This window comes from Fringilla coelebs (genome assembly GCF_963513975.1).
Source record: "Fringilla coelebs genome assembly, chromosome: 3".
Lineage (NCBI taxonomy): Eukaryota > Metazoa > Chordata > Aves > Passeriformes > Fringillidae > Fringilla > Fringilla coelebs.
Window position 1 is genome coordinate 67543219 of NC_140030.1, and position 26575 is coordinate 67569793.

At 40.8% G+C, this 26575-nt stretch overlaps 1 protein-coding gene across 5 annotated transcripts in view; it reads left to right on the top strand.

Annotated features, from left to right (window-relative positions):
* LOC311151552 (SAM and SH3 domain-containing protein 1-like) overlaps positions 1-26575 on the top strand; it is a 523482-nt gene that overhangs the window by 491661 nt on the left and 5246 nt on the right. For 4 of the 5 annotated variants that reach the window (XM_084202079.1, XM_084202081.1, XM_084202083.1 and 1 more), the window contains exons 9-18: positions 2036-2168; positions 6225-6571; positions 10636-10707; positions 13058-13201; positions 14994-15129; positions 16019-16188; positions 17290-17499; positions 18201-18351; positions 20679-20798; positions 25016-26154. In XM_084202079.1, coding sequence (XP_084058205.1) covers positions 2036-2168; positions 6225-6571; positions 10636-10707; positions 13058-13201; positions 14994-15129; positions 16019-16188; positions 17290-17499; positions 18201-18351; positions 20679-20798; positions 25016-26154 — 2622 coding nt within the window. The remainder of the gene's footprint in view (positions 1-2035; positions 2169-6224; positions 6572-10635; positions 10708-13057; positions 13202-14993; positions 15130-16018; positions 16189-17289; positions 17500-18200; positions 18352-20678; positions 20799-25015; positions 26155-26575) is intronic. The other variant, XM_084202080.1, reaches the window with a different exon arrangement.

Here is a 26575-nt window from a genome sequence, read left to right on the forward strand (position 1 = left end):
TGCATTTAAAATAAACATATATTGAGTGCAGAATATGCATGATGGTTGCTTGCCAGGATGCACTTAATGGCCCAAGAAGTTGTGACTGAACTTCTTGATTACAGTCAATAATCCATTCATCATCTTATCTAAATGTGTCTGTCTTGTTTGACACATCACTAAGTTGTCCTAGGCATAATCTCTGAGTTAATGCTCATGTTGTGGCTTAATTTACTTCATGTAAACAACCTGGGTACTCTTTACAGTCCTATTTTTCCCGAAGGACGTTTATTAATTACCTAGCCAGTCTGTAACCACAGTAAACACATTTATGCAATTCTTGGATGGTGTATTGACAATTCCTGCTGGCATATGTGGTCAGTTTGGTATTCTTCCTTATTTTGGAGCAATGCAAAGTTCGTGGGAAGCTGGTAATGGACAGTGCCCTTACAGAAATTTGTTGAAGTTTGCTCTGGTGTGGTTCTGGGGCCCTTGTGAGGTGCATGCCTGGGAGGTAGGCTTTCAGAGCTGCCCTGGCTCTGTCAGGCACTGTGTGTGCCTTTGGAAGCATTCCAGTGCAGCTGCTAATTGGTGTCCTGCCCCATGGCATCTGCGTTCAGTACCTCATTCTGGTATTTAAGTGCACTACAAAAGTAGAAAGCATTTTTATGTTTTGCCTCTCTTATTCATCCTCCAGATAAGCAGACAGAATTTTTGCTGGGAAGAGAAGGGGATGACTTTTTTTTGTTTGTTTGTTTTTACTTGGCTTGCATCTCTTGGGGATCTTTATTTTTAAAAGTTTAATTAAGGAGAAGGAGAAAAAAGGATGAGCACACTGTGGAAACCCAGATAGCTGCACTGACAGGAAGTTGCATGAGGGTTTTTAGAGCTGACCATTAGGAATGCTGTGAATTGGCTGGGACTGCGAGTGCAAACAAAGTAAGGTATACGATCCATACCGCACTCCAGCTGGAGCCTGTGCTGTGCGCAGGAATGTGCAGCGGCGCAGGATGCCAGGGCTGTCCTGGCCAAGCCAGAGAGCCCTGCTGGCCTCCTCTCCTCTCCCCTTCCCTGCCCTTCCCCCCGCCGCCTTCCACATTCTGAACTGATTAAAACAGAGGAAGTAGCACGTTGAACATTGGATCTGGCTCGAAAATCGAAGTTGTCTTCTCGTTCACAAGGAATGGATTGTTTCAGCTTGTTGTGTCACTGCTGCTGGAGAGAAGGGAATTTTTTTTTGTCTCTGTAATGTTTGATACTTGAGGGAAAACAGCTGGAACTGAGCATATTGGATCAGATGCAAAACGAAACGGGATGCTGGGGAATATGGACTGCACTGTATATCTGAAAAGGTCAGAGTTTTCCCTTGGTCAGTGCTGGAGGAATGCTCTGTCCATCTTAATTCGAGCCTCAAGAGCCTTAAGGAGGAGTGTAAGGAATAGGGAGGAGGAAGGGAAGATTCTGTAGCTGTGGCAGTCTGTGAGTGAGGCAGATGAGGTCTCCTCCTTCCTTTCCTTCCTATCCCTTTTTTGTGCTGCTGTTTTTGATTTTCTGGGAAGACTGGGGGGGGAAAAGAGAAGTCGTCAGTGACAGCTTCAGTTTGGAAAAGCTGTTTATAACCAGGTTTAAATAGCGAGTTCTGAGATGCCAGACAGACCAGGGACTGACTAAACCACGGGAGCATAACTGGTATGGTGAGAAGAACCCTGGAAAAGAGCCCTGCCTGAAACATACTGGAAGAGGACGTGGAAGTAGTTATTACACAATGCCTATGAAGAAAGACAAGGGCAGGAATGCATTTCGGTGCCTAGGATCTTACGTTGCACAGATTTAGAAATCAAAATGGTATGTCATGCTTTCAGAAAAAGAAAAAGGAAAAAAGAAAGCAAGAAAACCCTCAGTAATTTATATGTTTCTTTCTGACTCGAGCTGAAAATATAACACCAGTTACAGAGCTGCATTGACACAACGCAGCAGATGAGCTGGGCTAACTTGACTTGAAGGAGCAAGCCATGGAACTGCTGCTTTATTAATATTCCCTTTGTTTCTTTGCCAGTCAAGAGAACAATCCGATGATGAAACAGAGGAGTCGGTGAAGTTTAAGAGGTTGCACAAGCTGGTGAATTCTACTCGCAGAGTCAGGAAGAAACTCATAAGAGTTGAAGAAATGAAAAAACCCAGCACAGAAGGTAAAAAGCAATGTGGTTAAAACAGTCTGTGTGAATTCATGTTTCTGTTGACAGGGGACAGAAAGTGGAGGGTACGGGAAGGGAGGGGTGGAGTATTCATAAGGGATGGTAGGAACAACTGCCTTGTCTATTGTGCATGCCTTAAGTTACTGAATTTTTAGGCTTTGGAAGGAGGAAAGTGACAGCCTAGAATGTGGTTACTGCTGATCTGGTATTCTCAGAGCAGCGCTGGAGAGCCCCTCATTAAGAGATTAGAAGTTGGCTTCTTTTATGCCCCATGCTGGGGAGGGAATGAGCCTGGGAGCAATCCCAGCCAGCTGCCCCACAAGCTCAGCAAGGAGGTAAGTGGAGCTATTACCACACTGCTCCCTCCTCCCAGGCCCTGGGTGGCACACAGGTGAAGCAACTGCTCGTTTTGGGAGGGTAGCAGCTGGCTGGTGGTGCAGTTGAACCCACATGGCATCACCCTGTGGCAAAAATTCAGAAACTCTATCAGTCATTCTTGCGGGATAGAGGCTGCATCGTGACTTCTGCTTCCAGGGGTTTCTGTCTGCAATTTGGCTTCTAAATGAGCCCTGCTCCCCACAGAAAGGGGGAGAGAAGGGAGGAGGAGGAGAAGGGTGGGGAAAGGGAAGCAGAGTTCAGGCCCTGGGAACACGATGCTGCAGAATTAACTCCGGATGACCTGTATGCATGTGTGAGCACTCAGATTAATGGAGCCTGATCCTCAGGAGCCTCTCTGCACAGCTATGCTTGAGTCCTTACTGGAATTGTGGGCACCTCTCTATGTTGGTGGCCTTTCTGGCATCATATGTCAATTCCCCTGAGCTCTGCAGTGAGCTGAGCAGCATGATGATTCTTCCCTAGTGCATTTAAGGAGAACACGTGCATCTTGCGTATGTGGCAGGAAGCTGCTGGCAGATCTGTGATCTAGCCTGCCTCTCTTACATTATGGTTGGTGTTACTGGCTGGTGTGAAATGCACAGCCTGTCTAGAGCTCTGGAATGGGCAGCTGTCTCTGTCTGGAAAGGTTTTATCACCTCATATGGTGAGCATAAAGCCCAGATACCTTGGAAACAGATGAGGATTTTGAGATGGGACAAACAAAATAGGACTGGTTTTCCACTGCCCTGGGGAAAGATGGCCCTTAGAGAAGCCTGTCCTACCTCCTCCTCCTCCTCTCCCCAGGGGTCTGGGAAAAGCTGCAGGGAGCAACCAGGGGGAGGCTCCAGGGGATGGGAGCAGACACAGGAGCAGGCAGCTCAGGGACTGCTGGGCATGCAGATGCCTTGCTGCAGTTGGACCAGACTTTCTCTTCAGCATGTTACTTATCTGTCTTGCTCTCTATATTCTCTCTTACAGTGCTTTACCTCCTTATTTCCTTTCTTTCCCTCAGTCTTTCACTTCAGTGTTCCACTCCTTCCAGGGCTTTTATTTCCTTAGAGTTTTTTCACCCCTGGCCCCTGCAGAAAAAGCACTGAACTAGCAATTGTATTTAAAAAAAAAGTTTGTTCTCCTTCCTTCTTTTCCCATCTGCTGTCTGTCTTCTCTAGCTCTAGGCTTCTCTGATTAAATTATCTATAACTCTGGGTTTGCATTTTATCTATCATTCTGGAGTTTCATTGTATATTCACTCTTTGAAGATTTGATGGCAGAACCAATTATTGCTAAATAGCAACATGGATTAATTCTGCATAACTTCTGTCTAACTGGAAGGCACCCAAAGTAGCCAGGTCTACCTTAGCAGTAGATATCTGTGACTTTTCTTTCAGGAAATTCGATACCCAAATTTTCATACAGTAAATTAAAAGTGCTTCATAAACATTGTCCATCCCAGTCTCTCATAATACAGGTCTGTATTCTGAATTGAATATATCAGAGAGCCTTCTGACAGGCTGTGCAAGATGACAAAAAATAGGGTGGTCAGGTTTGGGATTGCTGTCTGGCCTTTCAAGTTACCTGCAATTGACTGGATTGGTTTTTGAGCTGTTTGCTATGGCCTTTGAATCTGTGTTATGCATATGAAGTAAGTGAAATCATAGGTGACTAGGTTTTGGGAGTTGGCTATAATATTTGATTGAGTAACATCAGTAAAATTTAAACAAATTCATTAATGTTCAACAGACTTTAGTATAGTATAAGAGTAGACTTATTTTGAAAACTGACATGCACTTTCCTGGAAGAAAGATCCTGCAAAATCCTACTCAAAAATTTCTTCACAAAGGACAACTTTGCTGAATTTCCCTTATGAGTTCCTGTAGATTTTAAAGAAAAGCACACTAATCTCAGATTCTGCTCCCACATTTCTATTACTGACTCTGTTATCACAATGAATGTACATTTGGCCAAGCTGATACTCACTAGAATTTGCCAGTATCTGAATCCATATGTATTTTGTCTTAATCTGCTCCTAAGTGAGCCAAATAACTGAAACTTCCTAATTCCTGGGCACCATTCTTATATAGCACTTAAAAATGCATCACATCTACATCTGTGTCATTATGGCTTTGTGTCATGGACTCACTCCAAATAACATCTGTTACAGTGTTGACACACAATGCATATTTTACAAGCTGTTTAAAAACGTATTTACTTAGTGGACTAAAATTGTTTATCAGTACATACTCAGTCCCAGGAGAAAGTCTATTTTCTGTTCAAATTAAAATGTAGAGGGGGAGAAGCACAAGCTGGACAGTCCAGGGAAAGTGGCATCAAAACAAGACTCCAATGTACAGACCTACCCCAATAAATTTCTGAAGAGTGAAAGTTGCATGTCAGATGTGATCCACTATCCCTTCAATGTCATGATGAGCCTTATCATAGTAAAATAGCATCTTAGGTTTCAACAAATGTATGTCAAATATGTTTTGCCAACAGAGTGAACTGAAGGTGAGGCAGGAATCCTATACAGGGCTGCTAGTCTGTCATTGTGAAAGGTGTCCCTTGTTATTGAATGAGCCAGTTTAGTAAATTGTAGGTATTTTGGTAACAGTTCAAATTTTACTCTGCTAAGACTGTGGAAGCAATCAAAGATGAAGGCAAAATTACATCATTAAGACATTTATTTTGGCAAGAAATAAATACAGCCATATTTGTGTGTGTATGTGTGTCTGATACATAGCTAGGAATGCTGTGGAATTTGTCAGGGAGACCGAGGAGGATGTGTACTTTTTTTTTACTCTAAGCTTGTTACTGCATCTAAAACCTGTGCCTATACTTTGCTCAAAAGAAAACACCAGAGAAAAGTTTCTTATATGATAAATGTTAAAAGGAATTGCAGTTTGAAGTTCTTTATTTTCTTCTCTCCACTCCGAAAAGGAAACCTGGCTATCTGCCCATGTCCAGTACTTATGTTGCAAAATATTCCTGTGAAATATTTTCTGGAAAAATTTGGTGAAAACTAAGTGTTTCTTTCATTACCAGGACACTGTTGAAATTGGCACATCTGCAGTTTGACCTACTTCTTTGTTTTTGCATCTGCTAAATAAATTCTGTGTGATTAAAACTGGTGTCTCTTCCCCCATCAAAACCCCAGAACTTTATATTTCATCCTGGAGTTCAGCTCCATAACTTTCTGTGAAAAATACTCCTTTCTGCAGCCACAGGAGAACTTGGAAAACTGTGCCTGAGAGGTACTTGTTTGGCTTTTAATACCTGGGTGTACTTCTCACCTATTATAAGCTCACTAGAGCTGAGCGTCATATGCAAGTATCAGAAGAAAAAAAGAGAAACAGATCCCAGCTCCAGCTTTTAAGGGATTGTTAGTGGGAACACCTCTGGTCTTAGCTGCAGATGAGAGAGAGAAACTTAAAATAATGATGAGTTTACTTACAGGATATTGTCTTCTGTCTGTTGTTAACTAATCCCAGCATTCTCACTTCACAAATGGAAGGAACTACCTCAAGTTCCTTCCACTCAGAAATAACTTGTGACTAATTTACTTTAAAAATAGTTTTCTTCCAATTTAAGTGGTTGATATCTTGAATAAATACAGTAAGGCTCTGCAGGGAAACAGAGAATTACGGACAGTGACAGTGCTGCTCTTGTCCCCTGTAGGTGTGGAAGAGCACTCACTTGACAACTCTCCTATACTGGATGACAGATCAGCACTTTACTCTGGAGTTCACAAGAAGCAATTCTACTTCGACGGCTCCTGTGAAAAGCAGCCAGAGGACGACTCGGACTCACTCACTACTTCTCCCTCATCCAGCAGTCTTGATACGTGGGGACCTAACCGGAAGCTGGTGAAGACCTTCAGCAAAACTGATAGCCGTGGCCTTATCAAACCTCCCAAGAAACTTGGGACATTTTTCTCTTACCCAGAAGACGAGAAGTCCCAGAAAGTTTGCCGCTCCTTGACAGATGGGGAAATGAAGAAGAGCCTCGGCTCACTGAGCCATGGGGTAAGTACAGAAAGCATTTGCTTTTATGACAGCAACAGGCACAAGCACCATCTTCTGGTGTCCCTGGAGGAGATTCAGAGTGTAAGGAAGCAGATCCGATTGAAGAAAATGGATACTAACTATTCCTGTTCCAGAGCTTTTCTTTGCCAGCGCCCTGCTAGGAAAGGAGCATCCCCCACAGCTTGCGACCTGCAATTACTGCGGCACAAAACGAAAGGGGGTGGAGGTTGTGGCTTCCCAAACAGAAGGCTACGAGGGCGCACCTCTGTCAGCGAGTTCAATATCACCTATGTGGTGGAGAGAAGCCTGTACAGTCACCTCAACCTCTCACAGCTGGTGCGTCCCGTTACTGACAGGACCCTGAGCAAGGCCGACAAGCAGGACCTGAGGAGATGCCTGCTGGAGGAGGATGAGGAGGCCAAGAGGAAGTGGGCTGCCACAGTGGATCGCTGTACTAAAAGGGTTCTCTTGAGAATCCACCAAAAGTCTGTGAGTCAAAGAGTTGCCACGAAGGTGGTCTTGCAGTTTCTGTGAGGTTGCAGCGAACACTTTCTGCTTTGTACTTTTAACTAAAAGTCAGTGCTTCTGCTTTCTTTGCCATTAGAAACTCTTAAGCACTGTAATGCAGGTATAAGGGAAGAGCTTGATTAAAATCTTGCCAGGGAAGAGTTATGTTGAGTCTACCGTTTCTGTGTACAGAATAACTCGGTGAGAGAGAGCAAATATGACAAAATTCTGCTTTTTTAATTCACCTAGTGCAGAAGTAGAGATCACCAGTGAACATAGAAGGTTTGAGATGCTACAAACATGTTCTTTGTGATGCTTTTGAAGTCAGTATTCTCTTCAAGGGGTACCAAGAGATGAACAAGATTTTCAGAGTAATAGAGTAGTGTTACTCAACTGAGCTCTATTTCTCTTCAGCTGTCATTGCCTTAAATTGGCCCTTCCCTTCTCAGATTGCATCTCATTAGTTCACTCAGCCAGTCAGTATTCTCCCTTACATACACAGCTGCAGAAAGATAGATAGTTTGGCATTAGGTAGCCACTGCCCTCCTGCTTGCTGCTACCACCACCAGAATTGTCACTGCTGCTCCCTCTTTCTAGCATGGAATGAAGGTGGTACCTTCCCTCAGGGCATCACAGAAAGGGAACAAGGGGTGGTCATAAGAGGAAATTTGGCTTACAGTGAGAAATTAAAGGGATTTGAACACTCCAGAGGGATCCAAACCTGCTTTCTGATTATGTGACCCAGTTTTGACAGTTCCGTTAACCATGATTCTGAGTTTCCTAGGAACTTGCCTTTGGTGCCAGATCTCCAAAGCTGAGCCAGCTAGTCTGTTGTCTAGTTGACAATATTCCCTACTTTAGTGAATGGAAACAGCAGTGCACCCGTAACATTAAGCAAGATATTCCAGTGAACAATACAGTAGAAACAGCTCTCCCTCTTAAATAACAGATTAATTTTTTTTTTTGAGAGGTCTCTGCTTAATTTCTTCTGATATAAGGTACAAGAGTGACAGCTGTGGTCTCCTTGAATAGCATGTGGGAGGTGACCAAGTCTTCATGGTTTACTTTTTGCTCTTTGGCCACAAAATACAGGGTTTTTTTTCCTGCCCAATATCATGAACATTCTCTCTTGGCAGCTTTACTGTTTCTTCTGCATTGACTGCTTACCCTGCCCCTCACAGGATACTGTTTATTGCTACAGACATTGTACTCAGAAGATGTTGTTTCCTGTAAGGATATTGCAATGTTAGGAGAAATCTTGCTCATCCTTCTGTGGGTTGAATAATAAGGTTATCTTGAATCAAAAAGCATACTTGAGATGTTCTAGAGACCCCCCATAATGAAAAATAGCCTCTAAAACTGTCTTGGTAAATACAGATGACAGAAAAAACTCTTCAATTCTTCTAATAAATTAGTCCTGTCTCGCCATAATAATTTCATTATGAAAACTATCTGCACTGGCCTTTGCTTAATCACAGAGATACAGAGATAAAGAAATGGACAGTGCTTTGTTGTTGTTGAGGAACTTCTCAGTCAGCTGCTTCTCCAGCCTTGTGTGAATAGGATAAATGTTGGAGACCTGCTGCCCTTACTAACTTTTTCAGTGCACTTCCTGAAACTGCAAATAGCTGATAAGCTTCAACTAATGCCGCTCCTTCCTAGAAATACTTAATGTTTGTTTGCTGCAACCTCAGGGAAATTGCAATGCCTCTGTATTCAGTGGAATTGGTCACTCTGTCTTGCCTTGCCATTCATTTTTGTCATTTATATTTGTTTCAGTGGCCTGGACATGCATGAAATTTTCAAATGGCATCAGTTTTTCTTTTCTCCCCAAAGAATACTACTTTTGATTGCATGGCCATTCCATTGAATATCCCTCTCCTCATCCACAGACCTTTTGTTTGCTGCAGGATTGCCAGGGTCCCTGCTGGAATCTGAAGATGGAAGTTAAATTTTAAATGTATGGGGAGGTCCATAGTGAAACAAGCATCCTTAATAAGGTGCATTTACTCAGAAGCTTTTAACCAACAGTTGTCTTACTCTCCAAGAAGACTTCTTTAGGAGGAGCTCTGGCTGGTTTGACAGACAAGTTTGCTCAGAGCAGTTCCAGATGTCCTCTCTTCATTGCTGGGATTACCATACGCTGTAGGATTAGTTATAATGGTTCTTCACAGAAGGACCAAATTGCTCCTAGCTAAAGCTGCTGTGCTTTAGAAACTGATCTTATTACTTGTGGTTGGTCTCAAATGTTTTCTTAAAACAATTTTTAAGACCTGTGCCATAGTCACATTGCCTTCTGAAAAACAAGAAAAATTCTACATCACAGCTTTCTCTTTAATGTGTGTGGGGCCTAGACAAAGCTGGCTTTGAGTTCCACTAGAGTTGTAGTGGGTACAGAAACTGTCATCCAAGTTTGTTGGGTGTAGCAGCAAGAAGCTATAAATAAAACCTTTTAAAAGCTATTAAAACCTTTTAAAAGCTTCTAAGTGGTGAACAGGAAGAATGTTTACTTTAAAAGAATGAATTCTTATACTTGTTTATTAAGTGTCACAGTTTATACAGCTTGCTTCTTCCTAATAGATGAAGCAAGTGGTAGTTCTCAGGTGGGTTTTCACTGACTTACAGTCTTTTGTAGGTCTGAGCCAATACCTAATCAATACCTAACTGATTCCTAAAGTGTCTTTGAAGTTACTCTGTTGGGTAGTTCAGACCCTAAGAACTTTCAGTTCACAAACGTTGATTTTCTGCCTCCCGTTTTTCTTAGCTCTGACTCTGAAAAGAATACTTAGAGCAGGCATCTGCCTGTCTTCAAAACCACACTCAGAGCTCAGAGCTGAAGCTGTGCAAGTTAATTGTAATGGCCATACCTTTATTCCCTGCATTGCCCCATGAGACTTCTGCCAAGGCCAGTTACTTGAGTGCTGTGCAGCTGGTTGTTCATTGGTCAGGTTTTATTACCTCTTAAAGGAAAATCTGGAAGTGACTAATATGGAATCAGCTGAGTCTCTGGGGACACAATGCTTATGGATAGCTGGGCTGGGTTTTCCCTCCTCTTACCAAGGGCTTACCCTACTAGGCTTCCAGTGATTCCCTGCATTTCAGTGGAAATGCAGCCTATGCAGCTGTTCAGAAGGTAGGTTATTCAATGCTTTAAAAGATTTAGAAGATTGGTGGTTCTCTGTTTCAGTGTTGCTGTGGACTTCTTATGAAGGCAGATGGGAGTGAAGAGATGGAGTTGCCAGCACCTTGGAAAACTTGATGCATAAGATCAACAGTTTCCTCAGACCAAAAAGTCTTTTTTCTTTTTAAAAAGAGGAGTAGGCAGTAGATGAGTCAACAGCAGCAGACCTTAGGCCAAGGAGTTGTCTCTGGAAAAGAGAGACTCATATTGGCCTTGCAACAGATTTCCTGATTTATAATCTCTCATCCCTTTGTTTGTTTGTTTGTTTCTTTCCATGTTTGCAGACATTTGTATTTCAATTGGTGTTCTCCAAACTGCAGATGTTCTAAGTGAGGTAATCATGGTGATAAAACTATCTATCCTTGGTTTTTTGCAGAGAACCTGTAGCTTTGGAGGCTTTGATTTGACAAATCGTTCCCTTCATATTGGAAACAGTTCTGACCAAATGGTGAGTTTAAGAAGGTGCAGACTTGAAATAGCATAAAATGAAATGCACAGTAGAGTTATAATAGACTGAAGTGTAATTTAGGTCTGTAATAATAGTTTGGGAATCCAAGAAAACAGAGCATCTTTGTTAACCACAAACTTCCTTAGCTTTGAGAATAGCATACCCACCCATATCCATGTGTGTATAAGTATTTATATACAGTATGTGTAAAGAGGTAGGAACAAGTGATCAAAGCACAGATCTGGGGGCACATCTGTGGGCTGTTCTTATATCTGAGTCCCTCAGAGCATCACCCAAGGCAAAACATGTGCTTGCTATACTTCCTTGGTAAAAATACTTACTATTTGGAATGATGAGGCTAACTCCACTGAAGATCTGCAAATTATTTGCATGGAAGTCATTATGTAAGAAGTTCATTATTAGTTTTCTCATTGTATCTCAGAGCTCTGGAGTAGACCAGGATCCCATTGGGCTAGGTGCTATGCAGTTGATCTCAGAGCATTCTTGTGTTTAAAAAAAACCCCACATCTCCCCTGAGAATTAATTCCATTTTATGTTAGTCATGTTGATCCCACTGTTACTGTTGGTTGGCCTGTGGCCAAAAATAACAGAACAGAAATGAGCCAGAACATTATATCAAATGAAATTGTGAACATATTTTTTCCTTTTGCCCATATATGCTTTTCTTTTCTATTTCAGAATTGGATTTGATAACCTTCCTGTCCACTTAAATCAAGTGTAAATTGTCAACCATTTTGTATGCCAGCATTATATTATTTTTTATGTCAGATGAGGTTTTTGGGCATGTTTTTTGTTGCCTTATTTTTTTTAACATCATAAATTACCCCTAAATTTGCTAAATCTGTGGGTGGTTATTTTAGTCATCAATTTTCAACTTAGCAAACAAATTAACTTCTGAACTTACAGTGTTTATCTTTAAACATAGGTACTTGTTTTGATCAGATTGGTTTTAATATAAGAAATTGTGAAGTCTAGATGTTACATTTATCCCAGGGAGCATCAGTAGTGGGAGGGATGCAGCACCCTAGATCAATACATATGGATCAGAGCAGGTGGTTTTTTTTTAAAAAACATATTAGTCCATTAAGTAGAACTTTTTTTTCAAAAAAGATTAAGCAAAAAGCTGTCCTTAATTTCTGGTAAAAGATGAAAATTATCAAGGAAGTTGTAATTATGAACAACTTTTAAGGGGAAAAACAACAGATTGTCAGAAATTATGTATCAGTTGAATTTCAGAGAAACTTCTTGTGAGAATATTGATGAAGTAGAAAACATACATAAATGCAGAAAAAAAGATAAATCTTTAATGTACAATATAGTACATTTATTTTAGGGTTTGCTATATTCTTGTAGCGAAATTTAACCACATCAGAGACCAAACTCAGTAGTTAATCTCTTTGGCCAGATGGATTTTGGTCCTTTTTTGTGCTGTGATTTTTGGTGAACCCTTGCCATTGGAGGGTGCTGGAGGTAATAGAGCTGCAATGCTCAGTGGTTCCTGAAACAGAGTAGAACATAAGACCGTGTTTAATGTCCTGCCTGGACAATCTGAATAAGGGCTGAATTGTACAAGTTTGGTAAAATGACAGCTAATCCATGTTAACGATGTACTTGTGATACAAGTAAGTGCTCAGTACCTTAAGCTGGTTTAGAAAAGGTTGTATGAATTCAAAGCAGCTGGTCTTCGTCATCCACTATATAGGGACCTGCTAATTTAGTTCGCCAGTACCCTGTTGTGTACCTTAAAAAAGCAGCGCAAGTTTAACCTACCGTGGCTGATGGATTTAGTACTTTTTTTGTGATGTTTGGTTTTTGTTGGTTTTTTTTTAGGGTGAGTAGTAAAACCACAGAGGCTAGCAGAATGCCTGTCTGAAAATAAAAAGTAAATTTAGGTAGCCAAATGTAGATATCCGCATATATATACACAGAGATACATTTTTGGCTAGTATCTCAGAGGTACCTTTGTTCCTTTTAAACTCTTTGTAGTATTGAACAACATGAGCCACTGCTGTTGTGTGTCCTGTTAGAAGGGCTTAGCCTGAAATGTAAGGGTTTCTATCAGATAAATACTTACTGAAATTCAAAGGATAAAGGCATCCTAACAGTCCCCAGCACATCCACACACAATACTTTCACAAATCAGGCCTTAAGAATAACCAGCAGTGGACTGCTACAGTGGTTTGTGGAAGGTCTCAACAGTGAATTTGAAACAGGCAACAGGGCAGTGTACTGTTGTCCTGTGTCTGCCTGGACATCTCTGCAATAACTGCTGGCTTAGGGAGAAATGGCTCTTCTAATTTAAAGGCTTAAGCCCTGTTTTATTTTGCAGGGCAAAGAAGGAGACTTTGTTTATAAAGAAGTGATCAAATCACCATCTGCCTCCCGTATATCTCTGGGCAAAAAGGTGAAGTCTGTCAAAGAAACCATGAAGAAAAGGATGTCAAAAAAATACAGCAGCTCTTTGTCTGAGCAGGTATGTAAGGTCTGCAGTGGCATCCACTTAATAATGGGGAAGTGATAATCAATGTCGATTCTTACACATCAAGGCATCTCTGAAGAAATTTCTAACAAGATTATATGGTGTGACTTATTCCTATGTTCTTATAAAATCCCTCACTGTGAAATGGCTTCCTATAGATGCCAGTACCATGGAAAATGCATTTTCAGATTTTCATTTAAGTAGCGCATCAGAAGTCTGTCGTTGATGGCATTACATACCTCACTCTATTTCCATTTCTTTTCTATAATAATTTATTAGGGGAACCAGTCTGTGACACAGGGTCATAGTAATGCATTTAATCTGCAATTTACACCCTAGTTTAAATTCCCAGCATAACTTCACGTATACACAGCTCTTCTATGCTATTACAGGTCTCTTCTCCATTGTAGCTTGCCCTGTGCAGCAGCCCATTAAAACAAAGGCCCAGTCTACTCTAAAAGGGGCATCTGACAGAAGATTTTCCTATTATTCTTTCATGACAGATTTTTATAGTCTATTCTTAAAGGCAAACCTGAAGTACATTAGTTCTAAATTAGACTTTGAATTTCAGTGGCCTAGAAACAATTGCTGTCTTTTTCCCTTTTCCTTTAGTGGAGTGTCAAAAATCTTCGGCATTTGTTTAAAACCGGGCTCGCCACTTGGACTGTGTAAAGAATAGGTTGGAGAGCCGCTGGGGAAGCAAAATTCTTCCTGGTTAACACCGCCCCCCAGTGGGCTCGGGCGGCTCGCAGGGGATGCTCGCAGTCAGGGGAAATCGGGAATGGAAGTTTTGCTCTTAACGCCAAGCCTTAGTACCTGTGAAAGGAGCTCTTCATAACATTCATAGAAACAACCCCAAATTGAAGAATATCCAGAGACACCAAGAGAGACAGAAATATGGCCAGTGTTATGGCGTGCTTTGTGACTATAGAATCCATTTCCTGCAGGACTGTTTATTAGCCATACTTATTCATAACCAGGGCAGTGCTACACTTATGGCTAATTAAACTTACAATTACAATATTTTAAGGTGTAGCATGATTTAATATTTTTAAGATGATGGTTTTGTATCTGACTGGCTTTCCAGTGTGCCTCTGCAAAGTCTGCCAAAAAAAAAGGATCCTTTGAGAAACTCTTTTACAGTGATTTAGCAATACTTCTGCTCTCTGTCACTCTAAGATTGACTTCACATCTGAAGTCATAATGATGGGATGAGATTTTCCTAATGATTCTGCAGCATGCAAATAATAGTGTTCATCAGTTTTATGGCCATACTTCTCCACAGAACACTCTTGTATGCAAGCTACAGTTCTTTTGTTTACAAACTTTATGGTACAGTTGTTTTAGACTATTTTTTAACTTTCAGGCATCATGATTCAAAGTATGTTCCAGTATCTCTTTCTGCATGCATTAAACAAGCAAAAATCTTTGTACACAATTCAGATTCAGAGACCTGAATTTGGCACTAGCTGTCTTGCAAGTACTGCTGGCAAAAATATAATGTGTCATGAAAACCCTTGAATTGAAAGTTTTGTGTAAGGGGTTTTTTTTTTTGTACTTACAATGCTAGGTTTTTTAGACTGGTCTGTTTGCTCCCATCACCACTATCATGTCTAATAAAGTGGAGTTTCTACCACAGCTGGGTACTGCTCAATAAGTAGACAGAGGTTTTCAGCCTGTCTGGTAAAGAGCAGGAAAACAGAATCCTTTTCCTTGGAGGGGGATAAACAGCTCCCGTCAGTGCCTGTGTTCATTTATCAAACTTTAATGGTCCAATCCCTTTCAGGAGTCCAGCCCTGGGATCGTGCCGGGTTCCCCGCAGTCGCCACCACCTGACACTGACACCCTGGACAAACCCAAGCTGAAAGCTGGTGGCTCAGTGGAGAGCCTGAGGAGTTCCTTAAGCGGTCAGAGCTCAATGAGTAAGTTAGTTGTGATTGTGCTGCTCCATTTCTGTGGCTTCAGGGAGCAGAGATCTCCACTGTAAGCAGAATCAGAGAAGGTCAAAGCAGAAGCAGTGGTTGAAACATGGAAAGGTTGATGGGTTAGTCATTAGGGGTTTGCAAAGAACTGTAAGCTCTTTGGTGCAAAGGTAGGGGTTTTTTTTGCTTTATGTTTATACAGAACCCTGAAAAAATGAAATCCTGCTTTCTATCTATTGGGTCCTGCTATTACAATATAAATATTCTAATATAAATGTAATGTAATAATGAGCCTGTTTACTACTGATCAAGTAGTAAACAGGCTCATCTTTCCACTGGATTTCTCCTGAGCACTCCAGAAGGGCCTTTTACTCTCCCTTGAGAGAAACCTTGAGTTTCTCTCATCAACTAGTTAAAGGAAGGGTAGTATTTAAAACCTCTCTGGTTTAGACTGTCTTTACAAGAAACAGCCTAAATGGAACACATGTGATGTGAACTTCCTACACTATTCACCAAATTTCTGTAGAATCCAGAGGGATTCTGGAACACCCTTGCAGGTTTCAGAGCTTATTTTCCCTCACAAACATTTTGTGAGCAAAACTTCTCAGAAAGATGTCATCAATCTCTTGTGGTGTGCCATAGATGACACGCTTGTTAAACACCCTCTTGGTTAAATATTGAGGGGGTGAATTCAGGAAAGCAGGAGTGCAGAGTAGATTTGCTAACTCTCCCATCCACATGTGTGTATAAGAAGTAGCAGCATTTGAGGGCTTTTAACTTTGATTGCCATGCTTTGTGGAAAGAAGACCCATTTTCTGTCTTGCCTCTCTTTGTGAAGCTTCTTCACAGAGAAACTTTTTTGTGAACTGATACAATGTCCCTCACACAGGTGGTCAGACAGTGAGTACAACAGATTCCTCAACCAGCAACAGGGAGAGTGTGAAATCAGAAGATGGTGATGATGAAGAGCCTCCTTACAGAGGACCTTTTTGTGGAAGAGCCAGGGTTCACACGGATTTTACTCCGAGTCCTTATGATACAGATTCTCTGAAGCTCAAGGTACCAGCTGTATCTGTTTTTAAGGAGTCAAGCATTTATTTTGCTAAAATTCTAAATTAAGACCATTTTACAATAACTGTAGAATTATTAATCTTTTAATGAATTTATATCTGTTTTTGAAGACCTTTAACCTGTCTTCAACATTTAAGATTTCCTTATATAGCAATTATAGAATTATAGCAAAATGTTGTAGAACGTAAGTAGCTACTAGTGTTTCTCTGCATCCATGGAAAGACACTTGTGTCTTTAGTTTCTGGAAAATTAAAGATGTGCCATGAACTTATTTCCATTTTGCAAGGGTTTTGCTTGAAAGATTGGAAAAATACTTTGTCTGCCACAATGAAATAATCCTAAATGGAAAAATTTTCAGAACTCTTGGAAGAAATGTGCATGCACCTGCACACAGTGTCTCTTAAAGGCATTTCAGTTAATATAATTTGGTTTAAGTTAATATTGAAATATTTTGCTAACTGAGTTGTCACCACCCTTTAATTTTTCTGGATATCAGCTCTGATTATTTTTAGTTATGCTGTTGTCAACTCAATATATCTGACTCCTTACATTCATTACTTAAAATTCCAAGGGCACCTAATTCCTATTAAAGCAGATGTATGTAAGGTAATCTCTTGAGGCATGCAAAAGCAGTTGCATGTCCATTTCTTTGTTATGGTCAGGAACACATTAGGAAAAACAACTTTATTGGTTCCCTCTGCATTGGCTTCCTTTGCTCAGATCTGATTTGAAATTCTGCTCATAGACACTGATTGTGTTCTTGTTTGCACAAATTTCAGGTAGTTGCAAGCATAGAGACTTTTGTACCAAACAGCACTGGTGCTCTCCAGAGAGGTCAGCAGATTTGTGAATCTGGACAGTTGGGGTCCGTTCCAGGATCTTTTGTTGATTTGCTCTGAGGCATATCACCTAATTCCTTCTTCTTCCCTTTGTAAAACAAGTTTAATGAGACATCTTTGCAAATGCTGTGGTTAACCTTTTGAAAACTGAAGTGTGTGGTCCCTCCCATGTACATAGAATCCAAGTAGGTGCATTTGCCTAAATATTTGTCAGAAAGCTAAATGGCTTTCGTACTTCTTTCCTCTGCAGAAAGGTGACATCATCGATATAATCAGCAAACCCCCCATGGGCACTTGGATGGGTCTGTTGAACAACAAAGTTGGCACCTTCAAATTTATCTATGTGGATGTGCTAAATGAAGAGGAAGAGAAGCCGAAGCGGCCCACCAGGAGACGTCGAAAAAGCAGACCACCCCAGCCCAAGTCAGTTGAGGATCTCTTGGATCGCATCAATTTGAAGGTCCAAATTCTCTCTCTCTCTGCTTACCCTTTCACTTTTTCTTGCAGGAAGGGGGCCACACCTTTGAAGTTATTAGTTTTGGAGGCTACACGCCAGATTCATAATCCTAAGGATTGTCACACCGCTTAGCAGAATCTGGTCTTAGCTGCAGAGTGAAAATAGCTGAAGTGCAGAACTGCCTGCCAGGCTTGATGAAGTGCCGCAGGCTGTGAGTTGTGAACACTCAGGCACTGTAAATTGTTGCACAGTATGACCACAGGCTAGCACACTCCAGAGGCAAGCAAAAAGTGTAAAATAACAACAGTTATCCTGTCTTTAAAAAGGACATTTTTTCCACGTTTCTATTCAGAAGTGCTTGGGATAAATTGGTGTGGCTGTCATTCACCATTCATACTTGTCCCCTCATACAGAGCCATGCCACATTGTGCCTTCAGATTGCATGATACCCAAGCCATCTAATACACTGCATTCCAAACACAACAGTACGTGCAGCGTTCTGGTTCTGGCTCAGCTACCTCCCTGAACTCAGAGCAGTGTTTATGCAAACTACAATGCTATAATTTTGCTGTTGTGCATTGGTTTGCGCTTAGTTAACTTACTGTTTTTCTTGCTGGTTGCAAAAATCTCTTTTAGTATCTTTCTTGACAAAATAAGTTGAATAAATATGTTGTCTTACCACTCATTTTTTTCCCTTTGTTCAGGAGCACATGCCCACTTTTCTGTTCAATGGTTATGAAGATCTGGATACCTTTAAGCTTTTAGAAGAAGAAGATTTGGATGAACTGAACATCCGAGATCCTGAGCACAGAGCTGTTCTCCTCACAGCAGTGGAACTTCTTCAGGAATATGATAGTACGTGGGATGTTTGAGGTTTTCTGTTTTACTAGAGTTCTGCCAAGAACCTTGTGAACCCCTTAAACCAGAAAACTTGTTCCAGGATTTTGATCTTTTTTTTCCTAATACAGTTATTTCCAGGGTAATCCTGTGTTATGCTAGATTTTTGAGAGGTGATGTTAAGACTTCTTTTGTTCTGCTGAAATTACTCTGTTCACGTAAGCCTTACCACCCAACTTATTTAATTAATATCAAATGTAAAACACATAAGAATTTAGAATACTGATGTTCAAGAATAAATCCTGAGATTACCTACTTAAAGTAGGAGGCTGAGACATAGAGAATAGGAAAGAAAAAATTCCACATTAGAGGGAAGTGATTATCAAGAGTTAAAAAAGTCAAAGCCCAGATGGCTGTAGAGAAAGTATAATGTGAATTAACTTCATCTGCACGTGCTTTTGGTTCTTGGACTGTTAATTGCAGGATTGTAAAGGTAGCTTCAGGTTGTGTATGTGACAACACAGCAATTTTCAAAGGGAGCAAATATATCAGTGAAGTGCAAAGAGTGAAAAACAGTGACCCACCTGTCTATGTACAACAGTGCAGTTTTGCTCACTGAACCACGTGGTCTTGGGCAAGTGGTTGCAAGGACAAGGAAAAGTGGAATAAGCCATGGTAGTCAAATGCAAGGGTGTCTTTGCTGCACAGGAGTAAGCAGAGCCTAGCTGCAGCAACATAAGACAGTAGTGAATTTCCCCTTCATCCCCAAGTGTCAGTAGAAGGTTGGTATCCACCAAGCAGAGTCAGTGGAATGGATTGTGTGAGGGCATTCTCAGCTGCTTTTGTGCAAATTCCTATGTTTTAGCTTAAACTTCCATAGCAGCTATTTAAACAGCTGTTATTAACTGGGAAATGCTTAATTCAATTACAGCAATATGTGTGGTAAATATCTTTAGACAGTGCTGTGTGGCCTGTGTAGTTTTCTTGTTCATTTCCCAAAGAGGCATCCACTCTTTCCTTACCCTTCTCTAGCTACTAATAAAGTTGCAGTTACAGAATTTGTTTCTTTTCACTTATATTGGAGTAGCTTTTTGTCACCTAAGATGAGCTTCTTTTCATTATTTGCAGACCTATTTAGAATGCTAAACTTCCCTGAAGTAATAATTTTTTTCAGGACCCTTCAATTTTGGTTTGCAAATTTGAAGATTTGGTGGTTGGAAACTACAAATTCCAGCTCCAAGTCAGGATGATGAGGAGAAAGAGAAATGGAGATCAGACAGATGGAATCTGGGAGGGGCAGCAGCACATAGTTCTACCCCATAATTACCTGTCATGTGCTGAGAGTAGGAATTGGAGTAGCCATTTCTGACATTTCATTGCAGAGGGAAGATTACCACAGCATAGACCAAGGAAGGAAGGAATTGGCACCATTAGTCTCCTTCATGTTCCTTCATCCTTTCTTAGGGGACAGTATCTATAATGTGCCAGACTCAGTCCCAATCCTTCCTCCGGGTCTTCTGGAAGGTAATTTAGACTTAGGATTTTTTTTTTCACTTTACTTGGTACTTTTCAGCTCTTTTGTTCTGCTTTGGGTGTTGGAAGATTTTTTTAAGTCTTAGAACTTTGACACAATCATTTAAAATTAATTTCTGTGTTGGTAAGTTGCAGAACTTGGTCCCAAGGCAGCTGAGGAACACAGGAGTTCCATTCTACTTTCATTGTGTACTGTGCTGCTCCCTCACACTCTTGCTGAGGCTGTTGCTGATAATTTACCAAAGAGGATGAATGTTTCCAACATTTGTGATGGCTTTTCCTAATGCTCACTCTTTTCTGATACAAGTAATACAATAGGAAAGATCATAGAATCATTTAGGTTGCTAAAGATCTTTAGATACACCAAGTCCAATTGAGTCCACCACTAAACCTGTCCTTAAGGGCCACATCTCCATGTCTTTGAAATACCCCCAGTGTTGGTGACTGAATCACTGCCCTGGGCAAGCTGTTTCAGTACCTGACCACCTTTTCAGTGAAGAAATGTTTCTTAATTCACAAAGAGTCCCCTGGCACAAGTTGAGGCCGTTTCCTTTAGTTCCATTGTGTGTTGCTTGGCAGAAGAGGCTGACCCCCACCTGGATACAAGAGTGCAATTCTAGAGGGCATTTAGGTCTCCCCTCAACACCCCCAGCTCCCTCAACCACTCTTCATAAGGCTTGTGCTCCAGACCCTTCGCCAGCTGTGTTGCCCTTCTCTGAACACACAAGATTATGGTGTTTGAAATGGAAGGTTGAGAAGTTCAGCTGCATTTTCTGTTTGCCTGTTTTTCACTATATTCTCACATCCTCTAGGTAACAGCGACCAGTCAGGATCTCAGGAGAAACTTCTCATTGAAGGCCAAGGCCTAAGCGGATGCTCTCCTCGGGATTCTGGCTGCTACGAAAGCAGTGAAAACCTGGAGAATGGTAATGGTGAGAGCAATGAGCCTTATAGTTCCTGCAGTCTTTTCTTTTCAGAAATATCTTCATATAGTTTTGCTCCTTTCCCTAGCTAACACTACCTACTTGACTTTGTCCTTTTCTCGGACTACCTCTTTCCCTCTTGGCTTGAGCCATTGGTTTTCACTGCTACTGTTGCTAATTTATTTATTTATTTCCATTAGTAGGAGACAAATCTCCTTTCACAAAGAGTCTTTGTTTCATGTCCCTAAAGCAAAAGTCTTTGTCACTGCCCTTCCCCTGCCTTCTCCAATTCAATCATATTCTCATGCCACCATGCCTCATGAGGCTTGCACTGGTTGCACACTGATGGCCCAAGTCAAAGAGACCACCAATGGAGAAGTCTCTGTGCTTTAATGAGATTAGGAGGCTTTCTTTTGAACTCATGCAAAATCTGTTAAGAAAAAATGTTCTTTATTTTAGGCCATATTTTTCTGTTTGCCTTCGGTTGCATGTTGCATTTTCCTCTGATCAGAACCCAGCTGCAGAGATTTAGGACTTTTTAGTGTATGAACACTAGAAAGTTAAATTATTGACAAGTTGGCAAGGAAATAAACTATGAAAAAAATGCTAATGATAGCATTGTCTATCAGTTCTCATTGCCTTATCCTGCATCAGTGAAAAGTGATGCACTGAAAAATTTCCAAGACAGATGATGTTAATAGAGATTGCTGTCTTTGATCTGAAGAAACAGGTTGTTGTGCTGATTGAGCATGTTTTACTTCAGGGATGGTCTAAACTTGTCATTAGGGATGAAATATTAAAAGGGTTGAAATGGGTTAGAGTTGGGCATTTTCACTCCAAGCATTTGAGCCATGTCTTGGCCTCAGACTGCCTGGATTCATTGCTAAGATTCACCATAAATCAGACACCAAGAACAGTATAAACAGATTCTGTACACCCCTTACAGGGCCATTTTTCCAGTTTAAAGTAAGGGCTAAGTATCTTACTCTTAGCATGTACATTTTCTGTTAGTCTGCCCCTAAAAAATAACCATTCATTGAAGAAAATTGCAATCTGCTTTGAAGCTGAATGCCTGAAATTGACAGTATACTAAATTCCTGAAAGCGGGGAGGCTTTTTTCTTGAATAGGAATCTGCATCCACTAGGCATGCTAGAATAGAATCATAGCTAAATATATGGCATATGTGACAGTTTTCTTCTCTTTTTATCTCTAAGTACAATCATAATGGTAGCTGTAACACTGAAGTTAAAGTGCTGCCTGTACATTCTCCTTATTTTAACAATATAATAAAATCTTTAGAAAGCAATTGGCATTGCCTGTCTGGTTGGATACTTACATTAAACTCATATTTCTATCTGAGTTTTTCAGAATATGAATGCTGATGATTTTTATATTGTTTTTTATGTATGACTTGCTGCATTTCTGCATCATTTTTGCTCACAAATGCATTTACTGCTTGTTTTGAAAACCACTATGAAAAGAACATTTGATTCATTCAGAGATTTTGTCAAGGCTATTTAATCTGAAAAGTATTCTACCTTCTTTGCATAGTTCATGGTCCATAGTTGTTTATACACATCTTTTTTTCAAAGTACAGTATGTTCTCATTTAGGATAGTCACTTGTCTGGTAAAAATATCATAACATGCAGATCTGCACTTAATAAAGGGCAAGTGCATTCTGAGAAGAAACCAGTCTTCAGATTTTCTGGGGAATGGTTATACATAATATTTTTATGACTAGTACAGCAACCAGTTTGGGGCTGGATCCTTTGGCATAAGTTCAAGATTTCAGAGCTGCTCTTACATTTTGGCTAGAAAATGGTTTGCTATGTATAGCAGAGTATCTTTTGTAAGTACTTTTTTGGGTACCACTGCAATAATACTTGGATATTCTCTTAGGTATCTACAGTGTACTTACAGCAGCATTGTGGTTTTATTTCAATTCACAGAGAGCAAGGAGCATGTAGCCTGTGACCTATCCAGTGTCAGACAGAAAAAGCCTCAGAGCAGGATGTAACCATCAATGATTAGGCAATTAGTCCATACAGAAACAGGGCAGAGAGAGCAAGCTGTCCCTTAGACTTGTGACAGTGGTGCAGTTAGTGGGCTTGTTTTGCATGCAGGTGTCAACAGACTGAGGTGCATTTGGAAACCACATCAGAGATCTGGTTCTCACAGGACTGGCCAAAAGCAGATAGCTACAGAATGGTATAAGAACAGAGCATGCATATCTGATGCTTCCCAGGACAGTCTTGGGGAATGACTTATTTACAGACTTCAGAATTTGGGTGCTGTTTCCTTGCATTCATTGATTTTCTTGAAACTTTTTATGAATGTCCCTGGTCTTCCAGGGACATAGAACCTCCATACCTAATAGTATCTGCATATAGACCTCTGTCATACTCCCTCCCAAGTCATCTCTTTGCTAGTCTGAGAAGGCCTATTAATTATTCCCTATTGGTCATTCCTATCACTGTTCATGCCTGGCTTCTTTGAACCTTTACTTGTTATGTTGTGTAGCTTTTTCAAGGGGATGTGAAGAGATAGGAATTGCACGTGTAATGTGCAGTCTTGAATGAGCAGACAAACCAGGCCTTTATCAGGTTGAGATAAGGGTGTTCTCTGATTTGTTCAGAAACTGATACCCAGACTCCCGTAGTACCGGGCAGGCACCTTAAGCAGTTCAGCATTCAGTCCTGATTAGTCAGAAAAGGAAGCAAAAGAACAGGTGGCCACATTGCCTAATGTAATGTGCATTTCTACTAGTTTGTAAACAATAGAAAAAGCAATGAGGCCAGTATTGTGCCGTCATCTTTGTTGTGTCAACCGAGCAGTTTGAAATGCACCCAAAATACTGCCACAGAAAGCAATACCAAAATGAAGTTAATAAAATCTGAGATTTGGACACTGCATTCTGTGTCTGGTTTTGCATACCTAAATTTCTGAGGACCATCTTCTATAAGAAAAAAAATACTGTGAGAAATGCTGAAAATTTTTTGCTGTAACTATGGTACCTCCAGAAAGATTCCCCAAGATAGTCCCCTCTCTTCTGAGGAATATGATGGCAAGGAAAGGAAAAGTTGCTTCCCTTTATGGTAATAGCAAGAAGTATCATAAGAGGTGGACAGTGCTTTGTTTAGCAAGAATTGCACTGTAACATCCAATAGAAGAGTTGAAGTACTGCCTGTAGCTTGAGCTGAACCGGGAAATAATATAAGCTTTGCATTCATTTTGTGCAAAGACCGCCTTTGTAGTCTTATTTTTTACCCACACATCTGTGTCATTCTGCACACATTTGAGTCAGAGATGCCTCTATGGTTTACAGCCCTATGAAAGGCATTAGTCTGCATAACTATACCAGGGGCTCAAAAGACTTATTACCAAAATACCAAATTATCAAAAATCCTAACATTAAAAATGTGATTTAAACTTTACTAGCTATACATTTTAACCCTTTCAGGTTGCTTTCCTTTTTTTTTTTCTTAAGGTAGGAAATGTTGCATTTGTGGACATTATTTCTATAATGCTCCACTTTGTGAAAACAACTTTAAAATACATTTAAAAAGCTGTTTTCAGGAAATCCTACCTTCCTGTTTTAGTGTCTCAGAAGCATAATGAAATTATACCTGACAGTCAGGAAGGGGGAAGGAACAGATGAAAAAAGAGAAATAAATAATTTATTATTTATCATAATAAATCCTGATACTGCTTTTCACTTAAATCACATTAGAAGAAATTACATTCTCAGCTACTGTCCTTTTACAAAGCAATAGCATTGAGCCCAGCACTATCTTTTAAACCATTTTGAAGCAGGGAGCTTCAAGATTACACATTTGGTTATATGTGTTACAGACAAAATTAGAGACAAAGAAAAAATGTACATGTTTTGAGGTGTTTAACGAGAGGCCTGTCAAACCACTTCATAGAATGAGTATACGGTATTAGTTCTAACTGTAAGAGTCAGTACTTCTACACTGAACAAGGTTTATGTGAGCTAAACCTCAAATCTCTGCCAATCGGAGAGTAGGAAGGATATTAGGTATTTTGGATGTAACAGTTACTAATAAAGCTGAAGTTCAGATCTTTGTGTTTGAAATGGCATTGAGTTCTTCTACACTTAGAATTAACAAAAAGGAAATAAACCATTTTGTTTCAAAGCATTTGACAGGGATCTGTTATTATGCAGCAGATTTTATTTTTAATGGTGGGTTTATTTGTTCCTAGGTAAAACTCGAAGGACCTGTCTTCCGCCCTCTAAATCAGCAATTGAGCATAGCTTTAGGGATTTCAGCAGAAACCAGCTATCAAATTATCCCACTCTTCCACTGACCAAGTCAATAGAAACTCTGCAGCCAGGGGAAAAAGAAAGCCGGCTGGGTTGTGCTCATCATGCTCTGAAGAGCTCTGTCAAGCCTCCAGCCATCACAGCTCTGAAGAAGAACCGCAGAAGTTTACCAGTTGCTGTGTGTCGAAGCTATGAAACTCTGGATGGCCCCCAGGGTGTAGATACATGGCCAAGATCTCACTCGCTGGATGATCTCCAGGGAGAACCCAATACCAACTTACAGGACACTAACAAGAAAGTAGGTTCTTTTCCTCAGGATTCACTGGATATAGCTAAAAAGGCAACTGGCCCTGCCTTGCTGCCTCAGTCTCATGGAGGCAGCTGTAAGGTAGATGATGTCATGGCTAAGCAGGGCAAAGGAGCTGCTAATTCTCAGAAGGGAAGAGCTAAGGAATTGAACTGCTCTGTAATGGAGACTGCAGGTGGAAGGCCTGCTCCGTTCCCCCTGAAAAACTGTGAAGCTCAGCCTGCCTTAGTGATGCATCATGCAACAAGGACACCTCTGGAAATACAGAATAAAGGTTTTCATGACCTTGCACGGGCTGATTATGCTCCAGTCCTCAAGGGAGGTCTAGAAGCTGAGCAAAAAAGCACAAATGAGGCAAGAATGCAACCAAAAAATCCTTCTCAGCCACCACCTGTCCCTGCCAAAAAATGCCGAGAACGCCTTTCGAATGGATTATATCATCCTCCCACGACCACAAGTGGAAACCACTCAAGTTTAGAAGCACCATGTTTGCCAGTAAAAAAGACCAGCTCATCCAGTCCCATTGATTGTCATGGAGTACCTGTCCATAGGACATCTTCTGAACAGGAGCCTGGTAGCCCTCCTAGCCCACTGCCACCGTGGCTGTCGGAGCTCCCAGAGACTGCTAGTGTTCAGCAGCATGTGGTAAAGCTTGGTCCTGCATCAGCAAGGAAAGTCTCTTGCAGCAGAGGAATGGATCTGGAAATGGTGATAGAAAACAAGCTGCAGTCTGAAGACATTGATCTTACTGAAGAACCGTACTCAGACAAGGTAAGTGGTAATCACTGCAGTGGTTTTATTCCACTAGCATTCCAAGGGATAGTCTGTCATTCATTGTATCTGTCATTTCATATCACTGGCCATGATAAACCAACAATCATTGGGACATTAGACATTTGTCTTTGCTATCAGACTGTGTTGTACGGGACTCAGAAATCCCAGACTTATTCTGAACCTTCATCTTTTCAGACCACTGGTGCCATGGTGGCACTGGACATGGGAATGTGCTGAATGTGTTAATCTTTGCTAATGTGGGGGAATAGAGCTGAAAAAGGAAGTAATGATTAGATTTTCTGTTTCCAAGAAACTCTGAATTGATAGCATCAATTAGTACATCTTTTTGTAGTGGGGGGAAGGAAGGAGTCTTTTAGGGATTGCTTTTTTAGTTTTCCTGGAACCTTGAGGAAAGCTC